Source organism: Dermacentor silvarum, chromosome 3 (assembly GCF_013339745.2).
Source record: "Dermacentor silvarum isolate Dsil-2018 chromosome 3, BIME_Dsil_1.4, whole genome shotgun sequence".
NCBI classification, from domain to species: Eukaryota; Metazoa; Arthropoda; class Arachnida; order Ixodida; family Ixodidae; genus Dermacentor; species Dermacentor silvarum.
Window position 1 is genome coordinate 208,844,596 of NC_051156.1, and position 15,062 is coordinate 208,859,657.

At 46.6% G+C, this 15,062-nt stretch overlaps 1 protein-coding gene across 6 annotated transcripts in view; it reads right to left on the reverse strand.

The window, feature by feature from the left end:
- The window catches only part of LOC119446572 (endothelin-converting enzyme homolog), a 149,461-nt gene that overhangs the window by 59,866 nt on the left and 74,533 nt on the right, over positions 1-15,062 (reverse strand). The window contains exon 1 of one of the 6 annotated variants that reach the window (XM_037711040.2): positions 10,621-10,939. The exons of the other annotated variants lie outside the window; for them this stretch is intronic. Within the exon in view, the coding sequence (XP_037566968.1) occupies positions 10,621-10,626 (6 nt within the window). The 5' untranslated portion in view covers positions 10,627-10,939. Of the gene's footprint in view, positions 1-10,620; positions 10,940-15,062 lie in introns of those variants that run through there. 6 annotated transcript variants of the gene reach the window in all.

Below are 15,062 nucleotides of genomic sequence, written 5' to 3' on the forward strand. Positions count from 1 at the left end.
CATTGTCATCTCATCTCTGCACACACTTTTGCTTCTCGTGAACGCGACCGTCGTGCTCAGCGTTTCCGCGTGTCATTAGCACGCCAGCGTAAGCCTGCGAAGTCAGTGCGCGGATCCGAGCGGCGACGTCTACGTGTATATACGAATAACAACGGTTTGCGCGTCGTCCTCTCGGTGCTGTTGAAATGGGACGCACGCAAACGGGCGCAACTTTTGAAAGAACGAATCGCATTGTTGTCCCCCCTCATTTTCTATTTTTCTTTTCTTTCTTTCTTTCTCGTGTGACCAGGCTCGTGACACAAACAAGCATGCTGCGACGACCACTCACTTTTGCACCGCCTGTCGTGGCGGCAGCTGCGTCACGCGAGGCGACATCTTCGCTGCAGACTCCGTCCAGGTCGTCCTGGTTGGTCACTGGTCTGTGTGTGTGTTGTGGTGTTGCGATGCGCACGTGATGCGGCAGTTAGCGTGCTTCTAGACCTTCGCTTCGTCGGTCGCTGCTTTCTGCCGTCTGCTGTACCGCAGAAGGTGAACGGCGTCAGAGTTGGCTAGTAAACCAAGCGACGTCCATAACGTTTTCTGGAGGTCGGTGATGCAACGGTGCTTCTGGGACGTGGAATGGGAGAAATGAATGTCACGCGAAAGCGGTGTGTTGCGCATGCAGGTGTCTCGAGATTGCTATTCGTCGGCATTACCTTCTCTGTCGACGACGCGATCAGGGCCAAGGAAGCTCATTGGTCGAGACGCGACCGACAAACTAGTGCACACATAGCAGTGCACAAACAATCGATGGCAAAAATTATTTCCCACTCGGTATTTGTGTGCTCGGAAGTCATATGTAGAGCTATATGTTTGAGCCACATGCAAGCTGCAAAGCTGCGTGTGTGGTACTTTTAATGTGTATTGCGATCGTGCTTCTTTAGATTGTCTTTAGCGCTTTCCAGCTATTTTTGAGCTTTCATTGTTTTGCCTGCCCTGCGACCAGGCGTGACCATTAATTCTCCGTTACATTCGTATTGTGACCACAGTCCGTTTATACGCCCCATTGCTAATTCCCCAATAAAAATCTCGGAGGATGTTTTTGAGTTCTTCAACTCAACCGGTTTCGTGCATTCCGGAAGAAAATAACCGCGTCGGAGGACATTCGATTTTCCTCTTTCGACCAAGCTTGGCCCCCCAGAGCCCGACGCGAGCGCGCGCTACCGGCGCGTCCACAAGTGTCACCGATCGCACCATCCGTCACAGCACACCGTCGCGCGAACTTCTGTGCTGCGAACGCCCGCGAGCACTTATCCGCGTCAAAACCGCGGACGAAAGCGTTTTCAATGAGACTTCGCGTCGCCCATCCATCACTGCAGCGTGCCCTTTCTCGGCCATCGAATTTAGATCCTGTAACCGTAAGGGGCTCCGGATAAACAACACCTGCCACACACGCCAGCCACCGAGACCACGCGAGGATGTATAGATCTCTTCGAGACCGCCAACAGCGAAAAAGCCGCTGCGTTAGCTTTCCATTACGTAAACTGTGTTGCCGCGGATACTATAGAAAGGTAAAAAAGCTCTACAAGAACGGGACGCCGATGGAGTTATAGGAAATACGAGCCGACGAGACCTGAACGAAAAAAAAAAAGAAAGAAAAAAGAAAGCAACGTTTCTGCGGACATTCCTTCTTTCTTGACAGTACCGGCAATCGACGAGATGCGTGGACGACCGTCTTTCTTTTTTCTTCTTCTTCTTAGTGTCTCTCTCTCTCTCTTTTCCTTCTTCCTGTTTTCTTGCTTTAGTCGTTTCTTGCGTATGTCTCCCTTTTTTGTCTCTGCTGTTGGAGTCGCGCCAATTTCGCGCGTCAGCTGGCGGCTCCATGCGGCTCTTTCCTACACCAGACGCTCTTCCTGGTTGTTTTTTTCTGCGCGGTCTTCTGCCAGACCGTCTCCAAAGGCCTCTCAAATCAAATCACGTTCCCGCCGAGTGACGCCTGTCACAGTTCCGGCCCGCAGCCGGAAGAGCCTTCTTTCACACGCCGCACCCGCTGGTGCCACAGCCTGTCCGTTCGCTCTGCAGCTCTGTGCATACCCACGTGCACACTCTTTTCACGCACACAAGATGTAGCATTAGAAAGTGGAAAAGCCGGTAGGGGGCGCCCAAATTTACTTTCCCAGCATTACAGGCATATACAGGCAGCGATACAAGGTACATATAAAAGATTAAAAAGATGTATACAAGAATCCTAGAAGGGAAAGCATTAATAGCATACCTGAGTAACTTAGGCAGGCTACGTGAGGATGTGTCTCCACCTCGTTTCAAAAGGGATGCCAATAAATCATCATCATCATCATTACCGGCGCAGCCACCTAGGGGTGCTAAAGTTGAAAAAGAAACTATAGCGTGGTTCATCAATGACGTTTAGTTTCCCATAAAAATTACTGGAGCGAGCTCTGGTGACAGTTTGTGTACGGAAGCTGGAAGCATGGCGTTGAAACTATAGCATTCACGTATACTCCATCTCGTTTGCAGCACTGTGGAGGCTGCAGAACTCCTTATCCAATAGGAAGTCCGAATGGCCCTCGATATGTGTTCATCCGCGCCGCGTCGTCTGCTGAGCGGGTGCTGTATTCGTGGTATACGACAGAGTGCATGCGCAAAAGTCCTGACATGTCACGTACCGCTGTAATCTATCACGTGCCAAGCAAAAACAAAACTTTTTTATCCTGGCAGCAATCAGGCAATTACACCCGTAACTACATTCCGCTGCGCAAGGATGTTCGTCATTCTGGCTTCTCAAGTGGCTTTGTAACTGCGAATTAGTTGTTTTCCACAAAATATTGATTCATAAATGCAACTATTCGCAATGATTATGCATGTGCGCAGAAAGTTATTGGTTTCACGTGTTTCGAAAAAATATAATAGTTTGGAAATTTGGGAATGAAAAGCGTAATAAATAACGCCACAAACACGAAGTTTAGACGAGTACACGTATACTACCTCACCCTTCCTACGATTAGAGAGTGATCAAAGCGCCAGAGTTCCCTCTAGTAATATTTGTAGGAGACTCTACGATAAATGACAGAATGATGATGATGATGATGATGATTATCAACATCATCATCCTCATCTCAACCTCCTCAAACTCATCATATCTACTAAGAGATAAAGGCCAAGGATTGAGGGACACGGGTAAAAATGAATAGACTTTTAAAACTCAGTAAACGAAATAAAGAAAAGCAGGAAATTAGGTGTGCAGATAATTTTGCGCAAAGGGGAGCTCTAATATGGTACGGAAAGGCAGCAGAGAAATTGGCAGGAAAGCCGCTCCTCCCTCAATTTCTCTACGGCCTTTCCGTACCAATTTCATCTGTACTTCAGAATAGTAAATTGCTGGGTTACTTGGTGCAACTATTCGAACAAAGGGAGTGCTTACGTTGTGTATGGAAAGGCAGCCGAGCAGCCCTCGTTTTCTTCATCACCATGGTGATCATGCCCATAGATATTCGGAAATTTATGCTTCGTATAAATTGAACAATCCATCCATTTCTTGGCCAACACCCGTAGTGGGTAGGAGCCACATACGAGATAGGCTACAACAATAACAACAACACTCTGTTTACGTCCAATTGAAGTCGATCGAACGCGCCTCTCCCAGTTAGCTCCGGCTTTCCCCTGTCTTGCGTCATCTGACTGGTATACCGTGCCTGCAAATCTATTGGTCGCATTGCTCAGCCTAATCTTGCATATAAGCCGCCCTCGAGTGCGCTTCCTTTCCCTTGGCATCGATTCCGCTGCTCTGATAGACCGGCGGTCGCCTTATCCGGGCATTACACGAGCTGCCCCAACTTCCACTTTTTTCTCTCAGTCACAACCAACCATAATATCAGCCATACCTGGCGTAGCTCTCTAATCTATGCGGCTGCTCTCATGACTCTTAATGTTGCTCCCGATCATTTCCAGTCCAATTTTTCTTTCTGCCTGAGCTTAGTTGCTTTCCTGAAGGAAGATGAGTGATTGATTCGTGGGTTTTAGACCTCCCAAAGCTAAAGCCGGACTATATTTACTTGTTCGTTTATTCATTTATATGTATTTACGAATATATATGACTTGTACTTGTTTACCCCATCTGCATTTTTCTTAGGAGATGTCACCTTTAATTGGCGCCGGCTACTCGTTTTCACATACAGATATATAAAAAAAGAATTAATCTAAGCGCATTAAAACTAAAAGTCAACTCCAAATCACAATAACACAAAGTCCAATCACATAAGTACACTAATGCCACACTAAAACTGACAGTCAACTTAGAAACACAGCAACACTAAGTTCACTCACAGAGGTGCACTAAAGTAAACACAAAGTCCGGTTACATAACTACACTAAAATCAGGGCCATAAGAAAGCACGGATTAGATTCAAATGAAGGTACATGAATCCAGGCATTGAATTGGCCAATAGTCGGGTCAAAATAAATCCCATGTAGTGAGCTTATCACAAAGGAACACCGTACTCAATAGTTTCCGAGAATATGCTCACATCTAGAAATCCTTGGAGGGCCATTAACGTTCGTCTTTGCAATGAATATGTTGGCCAAGGACCTAAGATCTTCCTAAGGCTGAATGACCTGCGGTTTAATGCCACTAAATCACGTGCTAAACGGACATTCCAACAGAAGATGCTGTACATCCTCATCATCGTGGCCACAAGTGCATTTCGCACTGTCAACTCTTGAATTTTTGTAGAAAGTGGTACCAAACCGCAGACGGTGAATGAGCGTTTCAAAGGCTTTGATTATATCCAATGTGGACTAGATGTTAAATTGAAGGGAAGGGTGAAATAAATCTGAAGATTTCGAGTTCTGATCAAATCATGTCGCTTCGAAACGACGGGCTGAGATATGTCTTAATATGCGCCACAATTTGCCTTGCGTTAGAGGTAGACCATATGTGTCGTTATTTACATGGGCTTGTCCACCTGCCTTGTCTGCTGCAACATTCCCAGGGATATTGCAGTGGTCAGGTACCCATTGGAATATTATTGTGCCATTCTCATCACTTGCTTTTGTGAGTTCCTTTAGTGTCTCGTAAACTAACGCCACATTTTGTGAATTGCCGATGTCACCATGAAGTGACGACAACGATGCCTGCGAGTCACAAAGGATGACCCATTGTTTCCCTTTTTTGCATTGAATGTGTGTATCGTAACAAAGACAATATTGCAAAAAGCTCTCCTGTAGTTGATGATGTCATGTGAGACAGCTTAAATCTCTGTATTCGGTTCCAATCTGGCATGACAAAGGCTGCTTTAGAAGAACTTGTTTGACAAGAACCACCTGCATATATTCAAGCGTATACGCTTGAATACCTGCGTTCATTATGCAAGCCTCTCAACGGTTCCTTACATTTGTGATTCATACTTACTTCTACAGTCCATCGTTTTCTTCAATTGCCTCTTCTCTTGGACAGAACACTTCTTTATTTATGTATGTATGTGTACAGATTTAAGCTGTATGTTTTAAGCTGTAGTAAGTTAATTACCTTGCCAAGTCGCGTTGTAGTGCGGAACAGCTAACAGGAAAAATTAAATTAGGAACGGTATTCAGCGCCAAAAACTCGTAGCGACATCGCACAGCAATAAAGGCTGTTCAGCAGAGACCCCCCCCCAAAAAAGAAAAAAGAAAGAGCGACAAGTAAAGGAACCGAAAAAGAAAGAAAAAAAAAAACAATTCCTCGAGGCGGAGAAACACTTCCGTTCGCTGGTTACGTTATGACGCTGCAAGCATGAAATACGTTGTTTAGCGGAAGCTGAGGATGTAAGTGGCCGCGCTGCGAATAACTATTACAAGAGGAAAATAAACAAACAAGTGTCCCTGGTTGCGAGCGCGGGACTTGCGGCTCAGAATTTGGTGCCTCCGCGTAGAACAACACAGCCAGCAGCTGCTCCGTAATCAGATTATCGTGCAATTATTCCGGACGCGTCGCCTCGCTCGTCGCATTACAGTTGCGGGAACGCGTGAGTGTGTTCCGTGAAAGCGCACGCGAAATTGTTGTTTGTCAACGTTACCTTGCCTGCGGCGGTAACAGTATTGCACATACGGCGTGTTGTATGTCTCAGCAGTGCTGAGTCGTTGGTGTTTTATTCACTTCCGTTATCTCGTAACAGTATAAACTCCAACGTTCCGTCTTGAGGCACGCCCCCCTCCCCCCTCCTTTTTTTTCTTCTTTTATACGGTTTGAAGCAAAACTGTTTTCAGCGGCAGAGAGCCATGGTTTCCTGGAATAAGAAGGCCACCCACTAATGGAAGCACGTGCCTGGTTGTCACAACATAATTTGTTCCATCCATGGAGGCTCCATGATTCCATCCATCAGCTTAGCAGCCTTGCATGCTGATAGAACCAGTTCGTACTGCGAGGTAGTTCTTACGCAGCGACAGAACTATACAAGGGAGGGGGCAGGCAGGGCGAACTTTGGAAGGTACATCTTCCTGCGACAGTTGCGGGTCTGAGGAGTCTATTGAACATTTCCTTTTCATCTGCACCCGCTATGACCGCCAGCGTCTTCTACACCACACTACGTATAGATAAGCTGGTTTCAAGATCATTCATGGTGGCAAAAGTGCTCGGACTATATGGCCAGATACGTCACGAAACCATAAAGCGATGCTATCCTATAGTCGACAAACCTTAGTTGAGCGACTGTAGTTTCGGTTTGCACCGTCGGACGAAGCGACATGCTTTTTGACCTCTATTCGTTGTTTCTTTTCATCCCTAACACCCCCCCCCCCACCTCTGCCCTTTTACATTCGCAGGGTAGCAAAATTAAACCAGACGTGCGTCTGGTAGACCTCGCTGCCTTTCCTTCAAATCTTTCTTTCTCTCTCTCTCTCTCTCTATCTCTGTGTGTCTCTCGCATGCACAACTTGTGGTTATTTATTCTTATTTCGATATTTAATGATACCGCGCGCGTCTCATTATGAGAAGTTGGGTTAGAGCGAAGGGTATAGATGGAGCCATAAAAATTGTGTATTACGAAAGCTCTTACGTAAGTCCAGAATAATAAAAAATAAAAATAATTAACGTCGTATTATCACCAAATACTAGAAACGCTCGCTCCTGGCTAGGGCTCTGCACCATGCCTCCTTATTTGGGCCATTGCCCAAGACATGGGAGTGCCAAACAATGCTGTTTGACAGTGTTATCTGTCATCCCCCGATTGTGTGTTTATGTGTTCACTGTATATACCATAATTATCACCACGCTCCAGAAGTAGCATGCCAGCCGATCAGCTGGGCTAACATCTTTAGCGTATCACTAAGTTTATCTCTCTTCTCTCTCTCTCTCTCTCTCTCTCTCTCTCTCTCTCAATCTCCAGATCTTACGAGAAAATGTAGATAAATCACGCGGCTGAACCTAACAAAAATCGAGGGGCTCGATTTTTTGTTAGATTCAACCTCGAGAAGCAAGCAGACAGTGATGCCAAGGAAGGTAGAGTGTAAATTAACTGTATTTTAATGGTAATGTAGAAATTATAAGGTAAAGGGGTAATGGAAGAGGACGAAAAAAATAAACTTGCCAGCGGTTGGAGCTGAAACACACCTTCCTCATTACGCGTGTGATCCTCTACCAATCAGCTACGGCGGTGGCTTGCCTCCAGTCCACTTTCTTGGGTATTTGTGTTCGTGTGTACAAGTAATTGAAGTTTAGAAGTGCGCGATTTACGTCAATGATCCTTATTGCCCCCTTACTTTTCTCTATGTATGTCCCCTTTTCTTTCACTCAACGCAGGCTATAGCAAATCGTATCTATCTCTAATTGAGCTCACTGCCCTTCGCTTCCTCTCCTCTCTCTGTTTTCTCTCTCTCACACACACATATGCGCGCGTGCACGCACATAAGCGCGCAAGGCTACAGCTAAGTAACACAAAGACAGAGTAACTGGAAGGCCCGGGTATGTTCCGTCTATTCCATTTGTCTCTCCCTCTCTCTCTTTATCTTTATTTTTTGTTTTTGTTCCGTCGCGTTGAAATGTACGCGTACAGCTATAAAACACAAAGGCAGCTCGTCAAGTTTCACATTTCGCCCGTCCTTCGATGGAAGAAAAAGAGCCATCCGAAGCTCGGGTTTACGTATGAAGAGAGAATGAATTCGATGAAGGCAGAAAGCCCGGACGGCCGTTTGGTTAGCTATAGTTCCAGCGTTATACTCAACTGAATTGCCCGTCACGCTATAAGGCTAGACTTTGCATTGCATTATAACCGTGCCGCGTGCGCTCGCAATGCGTTCCAGTTTCGATCGCTATATTCGCTAGATGCAGTCGGGCGACGCATTCGGACCAGTATAGTGTACAAAGGATCTCGTTCGTTGCATTCGAAGGTGGTTGTCACAAACAGCGTGGGCGCTTCTTCTTCTTTTTTTTTTTTCGTCGGTCGGGTAGTGAAACGAAAAAGGAGCAACAGAGTTGGACCGAAAACTCGCGCGCGCAGAGGCGCCGCGAGAAAGAACGAAAGCAGGAAATAAAAAAAAATAAACGACAAGAGTGCTGCGCGTTTCCAGTACAGCGACTCTTAGCGTGAATCCTCGCTGTTTGCGCCTATTCGCTAGGAATATAAAGCAGTCCATTTGCAATCGTGCCGCGTAGACATGATCCCGTCTGCCAAGAGGAGATTGCAACCGGCGCAAGTTCTTAGGCGCCAGACCCGACCAAAGAAAGAAAGAAAGAAAGAAAGAAAGAAAGAAAGAAAGAAAGAAAGAAAGAAAGAAAGAAAGAAAGAAAGAAAGAAAGAAAGAAAGAAAGAAAGAAAGAAAGAAAGAAAGAAAGAAAGAAAGAAAGAAAGAAAGAAAGAAAGAAAGAAGCCTAATCTCACGGTGCCCGTTTGCCATATTAAATGCCAGCTTCAGTGAGCCGCTCTTCTTTGCACAGTGACAGCGTTGCTTTAAAGAAAGCCGCAAAGGAGAACCGAACACGCATAAAGATGTGCGTCCAGGACAAATCGCCAAGCGAGACATGCACGATGTGTGAAGCTAAATGCTAGAAACGTATGTCTGCATGTGATTACTGTGTTCTTTTTTTTTCTACTTTTTTTTTTTCGGACGAAGACGCGTAAATTGCCACGGGAGAAGCCGGTATTGTCACGCAGAGAAGTATTTGTGTGGAGAAAGACGCCACTGCATTATTGTTGACAGAAATACGCAGCACGCAACGTTGCAACAAAAAGACGAACTTATATTTGCTTCCGCGGAGGTCGCTAGCAAGGCAGACTTGGCGACACAGACGATATTGGTTCCGGCGATATTATAAAGATCGAGCAGCTCGTCCTATATAGCGATGAGCAAGTGGCAGATACAGCGAATATGTTGTAGTGGTTAGAATAGATAGCCTGCTCGTAATGGTTATAATGTGCAAACTTCAATCATTAAGCACGAAGCTAAGGAAGAAGGAATAGACGGAAAGACAGGTAGGTTAGCTAGTTCTCGGACCGGCTGGCTACCCTGTGCTGGGGAAATGGAGTAAGGGGAATAAAAGATAGTAGAAAAGAGATGTAGAAAAAGAAAGTGTAAAGAAGGGAGCAAAAAAATGGAGAATATGGCACTGCTTAAAGTCTGTCTCTGAGACAAGTTCTCCGCAAGAAGCGTAACAACGCTTTCAAAGCCTTCTGTGCTGAGGACGGTCTCGGCCAGTGTCCCAGGACCCTTTCCTCAGACAAAGAGTTAATGATTCTGGTTGGACTATGTATGCGAAGGTTGCGCGGCGCATATACATATACCGACGGTTAATGCGTGTTGGCACCCTGGCAGTATCGACGCTAAACGGTTACTTCATCGTAAAAAAAGTACGCTTTGTCTAAGGCAGGTGTGCATAGGGCACAGCTCTTAAGCACGTGGTGTGCTGACTGTGGTGCTATTAATTTTGACGGTAAGGCGTGTAAATTCACATTTGTGACCGATGGCATGCAGTGCCCCAGCGGGCTGTCAGTGCAAATCTATAAACATTGTGCGGACGATGTCGTGCACTATCCATGTTCCCTCGTTCAAAAGAAAAAGTTTAACGTCGCATGAACAGCTATTTGCTGTCGAAAAAAAAAAGCCTTTTCTATACAAGACGACCCGCGCCTCGGTATAATTGGTTAACGAAAGAGGGCGCGATACACAATTTGCAAATGTCCGTGTGAGGGACGCTGTCCAGGAGCGGAACTAGCCCACATGTCTCAAACCCCCTGGCTACACGCTTACACGCTTCAAACCCACGACACGAGAAACTGTTAGTCCCAGGGCAGGTGAAAGTGGGTTTCTTTGGGCCAGGCTTCGTTGAGAACACGCGCTCCAGAGACGAGTTGAGTTCTCGACGCTTCGAAGGGAGCCAAACTCTCTGAGCGGTGCTGTGCTGGTCGTCCGAGATCCCGGCGTGTCACCGAGAAATAAGATGTCGCCGCCTCTTCACGACCCGAGCGCGACAGCATGGCGGCCGATAGAGCAAGGCGCGGATGACAGAGGAGGGAGAGAAGGAGCCGAGCGAGCGGCATCGAGGGCGAGAGAGGCACGAACCATAGTGACGCGACACGAGCGCGATGGCAGCGAAAAAAAAAAAAATACATGAAACGAGCCGCCGAAGGGTGGCAGCGGATAGTCGCGAACACTCACAGGCATTTTGGTTGTTCCAGCGGTCGTCCCTTTTTTTCCTCGATCGATGAGCGGCCTAGGCGTTCGCGCGAACCGCCTTCCTTCCTCCTGTTGCGTCCAGCGCAGTGCATTCCTGCGGGCAGCAGCAGCAGCAGCAGCCGACGCTGTCGCCGGTGACGACGGCGATGACAACGCCGGCGACGTCGTCGGAGTAACTGCGCCAGGCTGCGCGCTCGAGATGCATTATGCGTTTGCGCCGATTTTGCGGCCGCACACGAGCTCCCGTCGCACTCAGTCGCGCGACTGCTGTGCCTGCGTCACAGCGCGCGCCTGCGACGCCGCGCCGCCTCGAACGTGCGCTATAGCCAGTCGTCTTCTTTGAAAGTATCTTCGCGTACCGTCTGCAAGCTCTGAACGGATTAGGGAAGAAGGCGAAGCGCGGAGAGTGGAGACCTGTGTGACCGCACGCTGTTTATATGCACGGCAAAGTATTTACTAGTCCAACATCCTGCAGCCTCGATTTGCATATCGATGAAAAGAGGTATAGCTTTGCTTTTGTAATCTCCGACTTTTTAGCCTTCTTTACTTCGCGGGCCTTCTAGCATAGCACACAACTATCAGCACCATCAGTACCATCTGTTCATGGTTCTGCATGCTTAAGTGGTGTCAATCTGTCCAATGATCGGGAATCGTAAATAGAAAAGCTTCAGCCTTTATCCACCTGTATGCGGTACTATGCAGGTGTGTGTGTGTGTGTGTGTGTGTGTGTGCGTGTGTGCGTGTGTGTGTGTGTGTGTGTGTGTGTGTGTGTGTGTGTGTGTGTGTGTGTGTGTGTGTGTGTGTGTGTGTGTGTGTGTGTGTGTGTGTGTGTGTGTGTGTGTGTGTGTGTGTGTGTGTGTGTGTGTGTGTGTGTGTGTGTGTGTGTGTGTGTGTGTGTGTGTGTGTGTGTGTGTGTGTTTTTTGTAGGAGGATATACTTTCCTCCTTAACATTCGCGCCCAACTCGCACCACCGATAACGTTAACGTGACATCGAAGTATACCCGTTATATCGCGTATTTTTGCCGTTTTTGTGCTAGAAAAGTGTTCAAAAACTACCGGGTCTATTCTTGGCACGTTTTTGGTTGCAACGTATTTTTTTATACAAGTATATAAACATTTAACTAGCCCCCGACATATGGCTTCCAAATCAGTGACGTCACGGTCAGCTGGTGCGAGAATTTTAATGTGGCGGCTCCACTTGTCCTTCGACTATGCATTTTTCCTGGCTTACCAAGTATCCGTTCCCAGTAGTACGGGCGTATTAGGTTTTCCCCAAGTCTAATTAGTTACCATTGTAGCATTTCTGTTTGACGGGATGCTGAAAAGTATTGAGCTTTATCCAGAAAGAAAGGGAGCTAGATAGCTGTAAATTCCAGGGTGGATTGGTCTATTGGTTCGTATTAAATGGTGCGAAAATCAGCTACGTATGTTTACAGCTTACTTTTATTTTTCAAGCCCTAATGTGAATCTGACAGCAACCCCAGAAAAGTTCAGTGTGGAAGAGCACAGGACTAAAATCAGCCTCTGTTTCTTGGAGATAAACATGCGAAGCAGATCGGCGATGAAATGTCACACTTTGAGCGACAGTGGCCCTTGATGTGATACCTCTAGACGTTCGGCTGTCAATATTAAAAACTGGCCATTTCAGTGTTCAAATTGAGAAACCTAGTAAAAGGTTGCTTCTGCTTCTGTATCTGCAAATACGAAAGCTATCCATGACATCACCCGGGAGGGCCGCCGAATGTAAGCCAAAAATTTGCTATACGTATCTGGGAATGTCGCGTGAGAGAATTCGTGCGATTATCATCAACGTCGTCGAAGTGAGAACGCTTGCAGCAAAGTGAATTCTAAAACTTTTGACAGCTAAACAAAAGAGGTAACTTGGCGCAAACATCGGTGACTGTTTTTTAACAATTTGCAAAAAGTGAGTCAAAGTTCTGGACGAGTTGGTAACTGGTAATGAGACATGCATCTACTGTAATGATCCCGAGACAAAGTAACACTCTGAGGAGTAGAGGCCAAAGAAGTTCCGTGCGCAAATTTCGGTGCAGTAGCAAATGACGTCAGGTTCTTGGGATACGAAGGGATTTCTACTGGTGAGCTATCTCCAATAGGGTTCAACCAATAATGCAGAATATTGTTATGCTTTATTGACGAAGTCGAGACGAGACATTAAGAAAAAGTGTCGACGAAAGCTGTTCAAATGTGTCATCATGTTGCACGACAATGCCGCGTCACACACTGCAGGTGAAACGATGGCAAAACTTACCCCCTTAGGTTCTGAGTGATGCCGCGGCCATCCACCCTAGTTGCAATACCTGGCTCCTTCTGACTACCAGCTTTTTCCCGATCTCAAAAAACACATATGAGGGCGATGATTTGGGAGCGTTCTAGAGGCAACTTATGTTAAAATGAGCGGTTACCCAAGGAGACGGAAGAATTTCCTTCACAGGGACTTAAATAGCTGCACGACCGATGTCACAAGTGCATTGACTTCCTGGAGAAATTGCTAGAGTAGTGTGGCAGTTACAGTATACAAGCTGACCCTTTTTTTTTTTTTTTTGGGGGTAATGCAACTGCCCATCGTCTGTGGATCCATGCAGTCGCTCCTTGAAAAGTTGCGCGCTGGCGTGTCCAAGCCCGGTTGATCGCATTATTAGCATCTTCACGCGGCGGACCCGAGCCCTCGTGTTCGCAGGTTTCGGTCTCGTATGCTTACGACGCGCGAGACCCCCCCTCCATCGGCAAAGCCGACAAATCGCGGATTAGGGGGCGCATCCGATCCCGGCGCTAATCCGACGACTCCGTAAACCCAAGCGGACGAGTCACTAAGAAGCTTTTCTGAAGACTCTGCCGGGGCAGGGAATAAAAACGGCACCGACGTGGGACTCGACACTTGGGGCAGCTAATTGGGAAGAGACTCCTAAAGCACACCTCGGGGAGAGCGAGAACAAATTGCATTAGGGCTGGACCGCCTGCCAGCGTGGCTGTGTGCCTGTGCGAAACATGTTGGGCCTTTCCTGTGTAGTATATATAGTTTAACTTAAGCTAATCGTAGTTTTGTCGTTGTAGCATGAAAGAGGTTCCAGGCAAATGAAAGCGTGCCCAAGTATTTTTTTTTCCTCTACTGCATAGGCAGCTTTCTACCGAGACATCACAAGAAAAAAAGATGTAATATATATAAGTGTGTAAGACACCGACCATCTTTCTGTCGTCTTGCTACGGGGTGCACGCAAATTTTTTCTGCATCGGAATGCATATCACGCACACGTAGCTTCGCGTGGCGTTACCGCGAAATCGGACTACGTGTTTCCGGTTCATATAATGATTTTCTTCTAGCCTATAGCCTATAGTTAGATTACAGTTAGTGTGTAAACCGCAACAATATAAATAAATAATTGATAAATTAATTAAGCAATTAATCATGACGCCGGTTTCTCGTTTTTATTTTTTTTTTTCAGCTTTAACCATAAAGGGTTAGTGAAAACAACATTACAAGAGAGCTAGAATGCGGCCATCGCCGCCTAGCTGAGAGCCTATACATGCGCTCCGGTGCGAGGAGCCTGGAGAGATCGAGGTCAACCGTCAGCCTGCCGCCAAGCAATATTTTCTTCTTACCGCAGAAACGTTTTTTTCTCAGAGACTCCGGTAAACTTCGGCAATCACATTAGAAGGCCGGGAAACTATACCTCGTGATCCGGCACAATGATAATTTCAACAGGCATGCCATTCGAAACTTGGGCGGCGACAAATTGTCACCTAGCCTGTTTGACCTAATCAGGTATGGCACACATGCATAGCAGTCTAGCATTTTGCCAATTTCTCCTTGATCTTTTCTCTGTTCATTAAAAACGTCTGCTTCTATATTGTGCAGTTACCTATACACGTCATGACTCCGGTTCTATCACTCTCTCTTTGCCGCCTTTTTTCTTCTTTCACCAATACCTTAAACGTATCTTGCTTATCTCGACGGCTGACCGGTTGATGCATCCATCCGCTTTTAATCCCAGCGCGTCTTGAAGGTGAACATTCCCTATGTGTCTCGCCGAATGAATTGCTTGCCATTCAATAACGATGTCGCCGAGTCGTCTCCGTACTTATGTATCCGAAGAATTCTGTATCCGGAGCCCAGTCAGCCCTTTTCAGGCGAACAGGTAGCCATTTCTGTCCCGACTTCGCGAGAAGCAAATTGTGCTGTTTGTACATGATTTGGAAGCGAACAGCTCTAAAAACGGGTCAGAACGAGAAATCGTCTTACCAAACAGGAATGCACAAGAGTGAGCGCTCCTGTCTGGCAAAACGATTTCTTTTTTCGTCTCGTTTTTTAGCGCTGATTGCTTCTAAATCATATGCCAAGTATAGCTCACCTAGTTGGTGTTGTACATAGTTTCGTACGAAAAAAAAAATTACTAGAGGGAACACT